The sequence below is a fragment of the Schistocerca gregaria genome, chromosome 10 (genome assembly GCF_023897955.1).
Source record: "Schistocerca gregaria isolate iqSchGreg1 chromosome 10, iqSchGreg1.2, whole genome shotgun sequence".
In the NCBI taxonomy this organism is placed as follows: domain Eukaryota; kingdom Metazoa; phylum Arthropoda; class Insecta; order Orthoptera; family Acrididae; genus Schistocerca; species Schistocerca gregaria.
In genome coordinates, this window is record NC_064929.1 from 222,794,083 (window position 1) to 222,807,445 (window position 13,363).

General features: G+C 37.7%; 1 protein-coding gene and 1 long non-coding RNA gene across 3 annotated transcripts in view; one reads left to right on the plus strand and one right to left on the minus strand.

Moving 5' to 3' along the window:
- Window positions 1-847, minus strand: part of LOC126293567 (uncharacterized) — a 22,915-nt gene extending 22,068 nt beyond the window's left edge. The window contains exon 1 of the long non-coding RNA XR_007552307.1: window positions 748-847. This is a non-coding gene — a long non-coding RNA (uncharacterized LOC126293567). The remainder of the gene's footprint in view (window positions 1-747) is intronic.
- The window catches only part of LOC126293563 (acidic leucine-rich nuclear phosphoprotein 32 family member A), a 14,285-nt gene extending 1,663 nt beyond the window's left edge, over window positions 1-12,622 (plus strand). Inside the window, exons 1-8 of one of the 2 annotated variants that reach the window (XM_049986843.1) lie at window positions 923-1,147; window positions 5,070-5,213; window positions 6,301-6,420; window positions 7,022-7,134; window positions 7,893-7,963; window positions 8,060-8,151; window positions 8,893-9,019; window positions 11,521-12,622. In XM_049986843.1, the coding sequence (XP_049842800.1) occupies window positions 1,145-1,147; window positions 5,070-5,213; window positions 6,301-6,420; window positions 7,022-7,134; window positions 7,893-7,963; window positions 8,060-8,151; window positions 8,893-9,019; window positions 11,521-11,594 (744 nt within the window). In that variant the 5' untranslated portion in view covers window positions 923-1,144 and the 3' untranslated portion in view covers window positions 11,595-12,622. Of the gene's footprint in view, window positions 1-922; window positions 1,148-5,069; window positions 5,214-6,300; window positions 6,421-7,021; window positions 7,135-7,892; window positions 7,964-8,059; window positions 8,152-8,892; window positions 9,020-11,520 lie in introns of those variants that run through there. The other variant, XM_049986842.1, reaches the window with a different exon arrangement.
- Window positions 12,623-13,363: the final 741 nt, after the last annotated feature.

A 13,363-nucleotide genomic window follows, 5' to 3' on the forward strand; every position in this document is an offset into this window, starting at 1 on the left:
AAGTTTAGGATAAGAAAGCCGGGTTTAATTACTTGATTACCGCATTAAAGCATGGTGCAGGGCGCCCAAACAATCGAGGGTACAGAACGTTGTTGAATTATTTTTGCCGCGTTTCTGATACTCGGAAATAAAGTAAAATGCTTTGTATTCTCAGTTTTATCTTTATTTACTTTTTGTTACTGCTGTTTGTTTTGATTATATCCTGTAAAGTTTATGATGCTTTTAGACGCCATATTGGAAAATACTTATTGGAATATTTTAGTATAATTGCAGGTGTTTTAGTATAAAAGTAGTATTTTGAAAGTGCTATTAGCCCAGGGAGTCGTTTTACGTACAACATGTTTATGCTCGATCCGTTGTTATGTTTCTGTCAGTTTTGAGTTATGTACACAAAATATGGAGGCGGCGTCATACGCGGCCACATACGTATGGTACTTTTAAGAGGGCACGGGTTATCAGTTTTGTAAAGGGGGACGTTCCTAAACGTAGTAATAATAATCGGAAAGGTATAGCGTTTGTGCCATGACGGAACGCCTAATTTAATCGCCTGAGGCATGGATACAATTTTTTGGTAAATAATGCAAAATTCGTAGCAGGTTGCTAAGCGGCCATGATGGTGACCCTGATACAATGTGCGTAGTATATGGGAACACGGCTCTTAGACGATGTGTAGAAGTAGTGTGACGCCTTTTAATTCCATTGCAAATAGAAATTCGGTTTTACATCTCCCTTAGGAACTATACATACCAAGGAGGGGGCTTCGAACACCTGGAGGCCGGACATGAAAATGCTGCCTCTTTCACAAACGACCAAACATCACTCCGCTTCTGTTCTATATGGCAGCTTTCGAGCACAGTCTCGTGACCCGGCAGCTACGATCAATAAAATAGTACCTACACCCTTATGATTAAGAATGTGGAAGCAAAAGAATTTCTGTTTCGGTGGAAGGTCATAAAAGCATTAGAGTAAATAAGTGCTTGTTGTAGCGCAGTTTATAGAGAAGTTACCTCTGATCCATTTCATGCCTTGCCCTGCGCGCAACAAAAAATGCGGGTTTACCATTTTTATGATTGTGTGTATACTACCAGTTATATAAAATACGTAAAGTTGAGGGTAAATTATTGTCGTAATAAATAAAAAGGATATGGTGAGAAGAAACAGTGCATTGCAAAAACAAATAACGAAAACATTCGCTGTTTTATTCGTTGATCACATCTCTGTATCTGAATTTAGTGAAGCCACAAATCCAACAGCTTTAAAAAAAAAATAGAATATATGGTCGGATCGGAAAAAATGGAACACTCGTTTCCAGGCTGCCCGCAAAGTATGGAGGCCCGATATATATTAATTCGAAAAGCTAGACAAAGAAGTGGAAAGCTAATGTATACAGAACTCTTAATAAACTTAAATCATTACCTGGGGACTATTATTTGAGATGTTCTTGCTGTTGAGCACTTGATACATTCATCTAGTCTTGCCCTGATTCCACTGTTCTCTCTTCTTGTGGGAGGTTTAAATTGGGAGTTGACATAGTATGTTCAGAATGGCTCTTTAGTTTTGCTGCTTGTGAGAGACTAGGATAAGGGTTTGCTTCCTACTGTCACTTGTGTTGTTACCTTCACCCAGTGTTTGTTCTTGAGATGAAACAGCATTCATCAGTTGCAGTGCAAGTTTCTGAAGACTAGCATTTGTTACTGCCTTTTCTAGCTTTCTAGGGGGAAGTAGGCTAATGTTGAAAGAGCTAGCTGGTAATTGTTGCATAGTGACTTGGAAATGCTATTGGTGCTTGCAAGGTTCAAGCAAAAATGTAACTCAAATTCTGATAAGAGACAGTTGGATAGTGTGTGTTCTGCAGCAATGCTTATAAAAATTCAAGGGGTTTTTGGTTGTTTTATCAACATATTCTTGACTTTATAGTTCTTCATTATTAAATCCAAAGGAGAGGGTGCTGGAAATATGAGTTGTGGTGGCCGTAATTATAAACAAGGTAGCCTAGTTTTCAATGGTTGTGCGTGGTTTTTTTTTTTTTTTTCCAAATGCCAAAATAATGTGTTAACTTACTTAATGGGTGAGAAAATGACTGTAATAAAATAAAGATCAAAGCTCATACAGAAAGATTTATAGCTTTGTATTTCCCATGCTTTATTAGAGAGGGAAGCTGTCGAGAAAGCCTGAAATGATGTAAGGTGGTTTCAACACACTACCAATCAGTGAAATGTAAATTAAATAGTAATAAAGTAGATTTAAAATCATTATTGTCATGTTAGTTGTACAGGAATTGCTGTTTTTCCCAGGGATGTGAATATATTTTTAATCAGTTTCCTGTTTCGTTATATGCCTGGGGTGTTGCTGTTTCACTCAGTGCTTCCTTCTTCCTTTGATAACTACTCACGTTGTTTCTCAGAAAAGGGAGCTTGTTTAGAAACCATATTCCAAAACATACGGTGTGGAAAGATGGTACTTCGCATGCTGTAAGAAGGCAGTTGCAGATTGAATCTTCACATAACTTATCTTCAAACCACCTGTTTACCTGACAGTGCCGTGCCTAACCTGGTGTATATAAAACTGGAGCCCTTGTTTAATTTTCTTGAAAAGAATATCTTCACAGCTAATGTCTCCTCCTCCTCCTCACCCCCCCCCCCCTCCCTGCACCATTGTAAGCATCCTCAGTCAAAGGCAATTCATAGGCACACTCAGAAGCACTGAGTAAATTTGGAAAGGCAATTTTAAGAAACTAAGTAAAAACACAAATACTTATTTGTAAGTCATTAGTGGAATCCCCAGAAGTTGCATCATACCTAGTGAAACCGTAGTAAAGGAAATGCATAGTATGAAGTTTTTTTTTTAAGTTTGGTATCCTTGGGAGTATTCTGCAGTACACACAGTGATAACTGTTGGAGCCGTGGGCACATGTAAAAGTTTGCTGGGAATTGTGATAAGCAGAGTCTCAATCTGCTGGTTCTGACAGTTTAGGTCGAACACTGGACACACGTTTATGAATTTCATTTTATCACACTTTTTTGATTAGTGTATTCTCCCATTAATTGTATATTGGCAGCAATGAAACTTGCCTTGTTGGTGCTAGATGCACTATTGCTTATGTTTGTTTTTGTATACAATTTGTGATGTAACATGACTGGGGGATGGTATCCATGTGTGGAACACATGTCAGCATTGTCAAGAGAAAGCAATTGAATCTTCCTTTGTGGTTATAAGAGGGTGAGAGAGTTACCCCAACATTCCGTAAAGAATAGTGCACACTAAACCCTACTTTAGACTGGTGTGGCTATTGAGTTGCATGTAGCTACCTACCTTTGCATCAGATCTTGAAATGCACTAAAAGAAGTCACTTTAGTTTAGGCTTACACATTTTATTTCTAAACTCCTGGTGTTGCTAACAGGGTAATGTCAATGAAATAGGCTTGCCAGCATGCCTAAAGAGTTCTGCCGGTTCAGAAACTGTATTCTTTATACTTTCATGTTTATGATTCTTGTTAGAGATTGCTTCTTTCTTGAACTTGCCACATTTACTTAGTTTGTCTTGGGTTGGCATCCTGCTGCTAGGTCATAAATGAACAGTTAATGAAGTAGAACCCTGATTAGAATTATTTCAGTGTTTGCACACAGTTTGTGAATAGGGGCCAGGACATAAAAATGTACCTGCCTTGTATGTGTGTGTGTGTTTAATTGGTTAGCATCTTGGGGAAAAGGTTCAAAGAATAACTCGTACGCAACACAAGTTTGCCGTTCATACTACCATTTGGCGTGTATTCTCTTAACAAGAAAGGGGTGAATGGCATTAAAACTTTAGGGGGGGGGGGGGTGCAATGCTTCCATACTTATGTATTGAGCCCAGTAAAGTTGGAGTGGGATACGGGTAAATAATCATATTCAGAGGGGGATGGAAATTTGGGTAAATAATCACATTCAGATGTGGAGGGAAATTACAGGTGGAATAATGAGGAGTGACATGTGTCCTTTAATTTTCTCATTGTCGTGTTAACTGTATCGCTGGTAAAATTTCATCACAAAATTCCTTGAAAAAATGTACTGTTGAAGAATGTGCTGTAATTTTTATTTTGTGTATAGCTTACACTCCTCCCAATTTGATTTGACTATGTGAGGTAGCTATGGAAAATAATTCCAAATCTTGGACAGATGCTTTCAGAGCAATATTGTATGTGACCAGAGTTCTATCCTAAACATGAAAGTTGGGTGGAGCAGTAATGAGAAGTAGTGCAGTTTTGGATGGACACACAGACAGGCTTCTGATTTCTGGCTTTCAGAACTCCTGAAGCAATTTACTTGTTTTAAGAGGGAGAGTGCGGGATGTGACGAGGTTGGAAGGCATTTGGGAGAAACGAAGATTACGCCAGTTGATCTAAGTGCAATTTAGCAAAGGATTGAAAGTAACAACAAATTTTAATTCTCACTATCTGCCTGGCCTGTTCTTAAAACTGGAACTGCAAAAGCTAAAGATTCAATGTCTGTTTTTGTCTGTGTGTCTGTCAGCTTTACTCCTCTCGTTGTTGCTTGGTTTTTGAAATGACCTGTCCTATGTTACCTCGATCTATTCTATTTTAGAGTCAAACACACTGGTTTTCAGTAGAGTATTTCCTGTTGCAAACAGAAGAGCATATTCTCTTGTGAATTGACATAATTAAAATTTAACAATTTACATTGATGACTTCAAACTATTCCAAAATTAGTCTGATTATAATTTAGGAAAGTGAACGTACGGTTTGAAAGATTGTGCTTTTTTAATGAAATTAATACTGTTATTGTAATAGTGTGCCATATTAAATGCATCAATTTGCAGGCTTTTTATGTTCAATCTTCATTCTTGCTCTTCCAGTAACCATTTTGAACCGACAATGTATCTTAAGAAAGCTATAAAAGTTGGTTTTCTTTTGTCATGCAAGTCACTTTCCTGTGATTGATTACAAAGGAGCATCTTTGAGACCACAATACACTGAGGCTCCACAGAGAATTTCTGCTGTCTTGGATTGTAGGCTGTTAATGTTGCATTTCAGAAATATAACTCATTTGATGTTTGGTGCTGTTCACAGATAAAGGAGCTTAATCTTGACAACTGCAGAAGTACAAGTATTGTTGGCCTCACAGACGACTTCAAAAACTTGGAATCATTGAGTCTGATTAATGTGGGCCTCACGAGCTTAAAGGGATTCCCATCATTACCCAACTTGATAAAGGTAAGCCTGGGATCTGAAGGGAGGCAGTGCTAGGGTCCAGTGTTGGCCCTCCTCTCCTCTCTCCTCTGTTGTACTTCTGAGGTGTTCTCTGAATCCTAAGTTAACAGTAGCCAATGTGGCAGAATTTCTGCTTCGCATCAACTAAAGCAGGAATGGGATTGGCAGACACACAGTGTATCAACAAGGTTGAATCTCTTAGCTTTCAGGTAAAAAGGAGAGAGAAACGTAGCAATAATGAATATTTGTTGTACAGCTTTCTCTCTTCCTGTCCACTGTTGAGAATAATTATTACATTAGTATCTGTGACTTTAACCGTTTTCCCTAATTTCACATGTTGTCCTTGCAATAAAGTAACTATTATTAAGGCTATTGTAAGTAGTATTAATATTGATTCCCACCTTCCGTGTTGCGAGAGCATCTGGAGTTATTGCGAAGTGAAATGTCAGAAGCAGTTTTTCTTTTCTATTTAGCATCATTTGGTCTTCGGTGTGTACAACAAAAAATTATATATTTGCCCTTATACTGTCGTTATTGGTTTCAAATCGACAAAACGTCTTGTGGCTGTTCAATTTATAATTTCATTTAAATTATGCTGAACAGTAGATAACAGTAGTTTTGGACATAGCAAAAGTTACTAGAGTGGTGATGGCATCAAAAACGTGTGATTTATCTGTCACCATATTTTGTTTTTGCCTGAAATATTAAATGTGAGCAACTGCTTGATGATGAAACTGCCTGCCCATAAACTAATGGCATTATTTCACTTTGGTAAGTGCCATTACGAACCGTAGCCTTTTTATTGAAAACATAAAATTTTTCTGATACAATCTCTGCCTTTTACTTGTTCCTTTTTGAAATTACAAAAGGATATTTCCTGTGATCTGATCCCACTTTAACTACATTAACCTTTCGTTGCTGTAACTGTCCCTAGAATATCCCAGACAGTAGTAACAGCATAAATCATATTTTTCCCCAAATATGCAATTTACTCTTCATTTTTGCAGGGCATAAAATATAATTATTTGTTGTAAAATACGTGTATGAAATTATTTAAGTGGTGTACTAATTGTATTGAAAAAATTTCCAGCTTGAACTCAGTGACAACAGAATTTCTGGTGGACTCAATGTGTTGAAAGACAGTGCAAAGCTCACTCACTTGAATCTCAGTGGCAACAAAATACGTGACATTGAAACAATTGAACCATTGGTGAGTATTTGTCAATGTTATGAAAGCTTCCTTCAAAAATGTGTGAATCAGTAATTGCATTATCGCTTTCTTTGCACTGACTCGGTTCCTTGTGGGTATCTCTTGTCCATTTTAACTTCATCCTGCCTGTGATCACATATGAACTTAAATGTGGTTTTTATTGATGTTCACACGTCATTGCCATCAACTCTAGGACAGTTCTTTGAAAATGACATTGTAGGTTCTGTCAGAATGGTGGTGCGGTTAGAAGTTACTGGCAATGGGTATAGGATCGTGTGTTATTCAAGTAGTTGTAGAGAAAGTTTCCAGGTCTCGAGGACAGAGTTAAGTGATGATGGGATTGGCATACATACATAAATTTGTTGGCATCACATTCTCTATTGTGTAGTTTTATTTTCAGTTTGGGTTTTAGTTACGGCTGCCATTGGGCATTATAGCATTGAGCTGACTACAGAAGTAATTTTTCAAATAATAATTATGTTGTGAGAGTTTATTCTACAACATTGGTTTTTGTGATTAATCTGCTTGTCCAAATTATGACAAAGATGCTATTGTTAATTTTAGGCAAAATATTGAAAACTTCTTAAATTTCTATCCACAGAAGCAGTTCAAACACCTAAAGAACTTGGATTTGTTCAACAACGAGGTCACATCAGTTGAAAATTACAGAGAAAAGGTTTTCAAATTACTTCCAAGCTTAAAGTACCTTGATGGGTGAGTTTATGAATAAAGAATTTATCTTATTGAATAAGGCTTTTTGTTGTGCTATATACTACACAATTCTATAGTTGTTAGGAAATGAAGATACCTCTTCTCTGGAAATAATTGTTTAATGAAGGATCCCGTAGATTATATTCATTGTATGCACGCATGTAAATATGTCGACAGATTTGGTGACTCAAGGAGTTAATATTTTTGTGCAGTGCGTGCCAGTCAGTCACGAAAACTGCCCCAAAACAGTCATTCAAACATAATTTGTTTTAAATTCGACAAATACTACACAATCATTACAAATTGGGAGAAGACCTCATAAATAAAACCAACCCACTCAGTATTGCAAGCAAGTATCCAAAACTGATTTTAGGTTGTTTATTAACTGATAAAAAGTTAACTGCAGTTGTGCTTACTGAGTAGTATCATTTCAAATAAGTATATGTTGTTTTCAAAAGATTATGCTTTTAAGTTTTTTATGGTAGGCACCCCACATTGTCTTGAAAGGTCACTGGTTGAGTGTCCCCCCCCTCTCTCTCTCTCTCTCTCTCTCTCTCTCTCTCTCGAAATGTTAAACTGAGGGCAGTAAAACAAGTGAAGGTGCGTTAGGAGTGAATGGCATTATATTATCATGGTAATTCTATAGGTCCTAAGCCCACAATTTTTATTTTGGAATTCTCATATCAAATCTCGTAAATTGCAGTTTATTTTGTAAGATCTCTTTGTGAATTTAGTTATAATTTCATATTTTCAATTTACAGGTTTGATCAGGATGAGAAGGAAGCGGAGGACAGTGATGTCGAGGATGATGAAGTGAATGGAAACGATAGTGGTGAGTGTAAGACAAACGGGGAAGACTCCCTCTTAAAGTATCGGTCTTTAGCTGTTTCCTAATGCTCACTATTTCCTATTATTTGTATGTTTACAGATGATGAAGAGGGTATTGAAGGCATTGATGAAGATGAGTTGGAGGAGGAAGAAGAGATTGGACTTAATGCTGTGTATAAAAAACATTTGGATGTAAGTTTGTGCATGTATTGAAGCAGTTGTTTCTAGTAAGTACTGGCCTTACACAGAGAGGATAGGTACTTTTTCAGGTGTAGACAAAATACTTCCTTGTGGGTTAAAAAAGTGTACCAGACTAGAACCTTCACCTTTTACAGGCAAGCTTTCTGCCGACTGAGCGATCTGAATGCGACTCGTGGCCTGTGCTCACAGAAGTAGGGGGGGCGGGGGGGGGGGGGGGCGGGGGGTCTTGTGAGTCAAGCATAGATAGCTTGGCTGGTGGAGTACATGCCTGTGAGGGGTACACAGTTTTAATATGCCAGAACTGAACATCAGAACCCTCAACTTTTTTGTAAGGTTTTGCATTGAATTTGTTCTCGGGCATGGTGCGCTTTTCCAAATTGTTTCTCCATTGTCCTGGCAAACGTTTACAAAAGGGGTGATTCACTTCCTACAAACTCGAATAAGCTTTAATTGTTGCTGGGATTTGCAGTATTTTTCACTGTTGCCCTGTCTTTCTTTCCGAACAGCCTGTAGATGTACATATTATCTCAAATAACGTAAAAGTATCAAAATGACCATTCAGTGCTTGTGTAATGTAGATTAATATTTCTTGTGTTTAAATTAAATTTGATTCATTGAAGATACAGCTCTAAAGGGTTCTATGTAAACTTCTGTGAAATTTTGGTATGCAGCAGTGCAAGATGTCTTCAATAGTCCGCTGAGCAAATATTTGGCATTAATCTGTGGTTATAGGAGGAGAGCGAGGGAGATGATTATGATGGTGTTGAAGACGAAGAAGATGAAGATGACGATGATGAATTGGGGGAGGAAGAAGAAGAAGCTGAAGGTGAAGTGCAGGATGAAGAAGACGGAGAAGAAGGTAAGGTGGTCGTGTGCTTCCAGAAGCTATTGTTGTTCCACTTCATTGTTTTTAAAGGATACACTGTGCATTCCTTCATCGGACAGCAGCTGGAAGTGTATCACGTACTTGCTGCCAAGTCTGTTGTTTACTTGTTGAAAAAGTTGTGAAATTTTGACTACTATAAATAGAGCGTGATGACAGTGAGTGAACCGAGTTCTTAAAAATGCTTATCTTTACCACATTTATCTAAGGTGCAACAAGGTATTAAATCAACACGAACAGGATTTCCTAAATGTTCATTTGGTATTTGTTTGTGTCTCTATTATAGTTCAGTTCCGGTCCTCATTGTCGCTTCAACATTTATTCATACACCCAACTTCAGCTTCAGTGCTGCTGAACCCAGCTTCATATACACAGCATTTTAGGATGTGTTGCAGAATGTGTGCACCCACTCTATATTTCCGGTAGTTTAAAATACGCGATTCTTAAACAGTTTTGTTGAAAGCTGGTATTAACACATTTGCTACAGTGGACGTGTATACGTGCAGCACTCAGGCTTTCCTATAGTGTTATGGATGTCTGTATGTGTCTTGTCGCCAACTTCTTACTCCTGTGCACGGATTACTTCCATGTCTCGGTGAATAAGAGAGTTTAAGGGTATTATTATACATCACATGTGCCTCGTTGCGTGCTATCAAAACAATGTCTTGAATCATTTATGAGAAGTGTTAGGAACACACAATTCACTATGCGCAAAGATGTGAATGGGTGCATGCGAGCATTCTTTGGGTATAAAATCCAATAACTCAAAGAACAAAACGAGATATTGTTCTGCTCCAAATTTTAAATAAAATTTAAACATCATATCTTCACTTCATTAACAGCAGTGTACGAGGTTAAATCAGTTGTACACTAAGTGTACTCAGTCTATTTGAACCTCTGCAAAATCTTGAAAATTTCATTCAATGTTGTACTTAATTTGATGCAGCACAGTAAGAATGATGGATAACTAAAAGAAATTAAGTTCTTAATTGACTGAAGATAGCAGGCTGTTTTTTAAAAAAAAAAAAAAAAAAAAAAAAAACCTTGTAATAGTTTTTAAAAAATTATATTCGTATTTCAGATCAGCCAGAATACACCAGCATTTGGCAAGCTGTGAAAAAGGAATGCAGAGACAACGTCTGTTCTATGGCATTGAACAGTGTTGAAAGGAAATGAAACATTGACACAGAAAATGTTGAGTGTGTAGACATGTGAGGTGCTGACAGGACCATAGTATTAACTTCTCTCTCTTCATGTATTAGCAGCAGTTTGTGGGTTGAGATATTTCATATTCACTACAGAATGTACTAATTGCCCCTTATTTTCAAATAGGGTGGCTCACATTTTTATTCATAATAAACTGCTTACCAGTCAAGAACAATGCAGGAGATCTTATTTCTGTTCCCTGCAGACTGTCCATACAAAAATTTCATATTTTATTTGCAGGCACCTTCTACGTTTTTGTTAGCATTATTTTCTTTTGCACCTTACCAAACTCCAGGTACATATGTAGACAGCAACAAGTGATTAAGAGAAACTATTTTAAACATTAAATGAGTGGTGCCGGAAAGACTTCATGATAAAATTCATTCACTTTGTTAGCTTGAGGTCTGAATGAACTTTTTTTATTTAATCATACCTAAGGTAATTGGATAAGACTGAGGCCTGCTGCTAAAAGGATGAATTACTACACCTAACCATGAATTCATTGCCAACAGTATTAAGAAAGGGATAGATTGTTACTCAGCATATAACAGAAATGTTCAGTTGCAGACAGCCACAACAAAATGACTGCCAGACATGTGCGCGTTTTCTCTCTCTCTCTCTCTCCCTCTCACACACACACACACACACACACATCTCTCTCTCTCTCTCTCTCTCTCTCTCTCTCTCTCTCTCTCTCTCTCTCTCTCTCTCTCTCTCTCTCTCTCTCTCTCTCTCTCTCGTGTGTGTGTGTGTGTGTGTGTGTGTGTGTGTGTGTTCTACAAGAAGGCCTTCTGATCGAAAGATTGTTCAGCAGTCATTTTGCTGTGTCTGTATTCAACTCTACGTCTCTGCAGTATGGTGGGTAGCAAAATGTTGATCTTACTTGAAGCACACCTCAGTATTTATTGATGTCACTGTTCAGTAGGGCAACTGGGGAGGGGTATAAGCTTAAATTGCTGACACTATTGCATCACCCCCGTTCCTTCCTTCCTTCCTTCCTTCCTTCCTTCCAGTTCTCTTTAGAGATTTGTTGCTTGTAGGCTACATTCAGCAAAGTATTTATTTATTTTTTTAACTCTGAAGCAGCTCTAAGGTTGTAATTGTTATTGTAAAAATATTGTCTTAATGTTAAAATTCAATGAATAACTGAGTGGTACAGAAGGTTGCCAAAGAGCTGACATCAGGGGCTTCATCATCATGTAGAATTTTGTGATATACCACCTGTTGCAGAAACGTACCAGTATCTGAGAATTTCCCGGTTTATGTTACAGAGGAAGCAACACCGAGAGGTAAGAAGAGAAAGCACGACGACGACGCAGCAGCAGATGGCGAAGCCACAAACTAGGTGTGGGACACTAAAATAGTGTGGTCAGGAGCTTGTGGACTCCAGGGGCTGAACTACCACTTCTGGGGAGGGGGTAATCTGTGCTGGGCGAGGTCTCGTGCTGCAGTGTCGTGCCGTGTCGTCTCGTCCGGTGTGCGTGAGTATACGGATGTGTGGTGTCGTGTTAATACTGTGCTTGTTTGATGTACTGAATGCGTGCGACGGAACAGAGGGAACGAGAACAGTGAAGTGAGGAAAGCAGAGAATCTGACAAGATGGAAGTTGTATGCGCTGATAAGCGTGAACTGGACAGCTCGTTTTTTGTACAGATTGCTAAACAAAATTAAATATGATCCCTTTAAAATATATAGATTACTACTATTCTTATTACTACTTCTGGCACTTGTAATGTGTGTACGTTTGTACATATGTACATTCGTCCTCTCACCGGAACACACACACACACACACACACACACACACACACACACAAATGGCAGAACTATGAGGATGAGGAGTATGCCATTAATCTGTAACATAGAAGATTTTTAACTGTCATCTAATTTTTCTGTTCCACTGATGTATGTTGAATCATAACTGCCACTTTTTTTTATTTCATTACGTGTAATAGACAGTAATAAGAACAGCTTTCTGTTTATCTTCTGTACATTCACAAGGCACCAGACTGGAAGCACCATTTCTGCTGTTTGTATTTAATAGTTAACCTTGCAACTCACTACAAATGGCGGCAACAGTGTTTCTCGTAAAAAGATACTAAAGAATGAAAGTACAAATTGTCATGATTATTTTGTAACTATAATAAAGGATATAATTGCCATATTTGTGGTGAGGTGAAAGGCCTAGTTTATTAGTGACCTCTGTATAAAGTAATTAAGAGTCAGAACATTCTAAATTTTTTGCTGAGATGAGAATTTAAGGAACAAAGATTGTATGATAATCGGACACAGTTAACATGAGTTTTCCACCACAATTTATCTGAATTAAGCAATATGTAAGTTTTGTTGTTAAAATGAATTTTTATCAGATGTATATGTATTATTTAATTCACCGTGTTACCCTATTTTCCTTATACATTTTCTGTCGGACAGGGTGTTTACGACTTAGAATAATTCAGAAAAATGGAATTTTATGTTCATAGGACACAGTATGATCTCTGCTGTAATCTTTTAACTTTTTCCTGCCCAGGCTACAAAAATGCTGTACCAAAAGATGTAAAATTTGTGGAGAATATTACCAAAGGAACTAAGAAGATTAGTGCATTGTCATACATTTGTTTTTTTAAATTTATGTATAAAATACAAATGGTAATTTTGTATCCTGTCAGGTTGTAATTATTGTATCTGATCAGGCGAATTCCTCAGTAGCATTTACGGAAATATATGTGGAAAAACTTTACTTCTACACTAATGTCCTCTCACATCAGCAGGTCACGTGAACTTGTTACAGTGTAACAAATGACACAGCAGTACGGCAGTCTTTATTTTGCGAGCTTGTCTTATACTGCAGAGAAATTAATAGCAAAATTCTTGCTTCTCGATTCATCAGTTTTCTTCAATTTTTTTTGCCCAAGAGGAGGTACTACTGCGAGCTAGCACCTCGGGCCGTGTACGTACTGGTCTTATTACTAGTTGAAAAGGTACATAGATGAGCTTTGAGCCTCCGATAGACTAGTTGTAGTAGGGGCACAATTTGTTGGCAATAACCTTCAAATTCTGAAGGTGGCAGGGGTAAAATACAGGGAGCGAAAGGCTATTTACAATTTGTACAGAA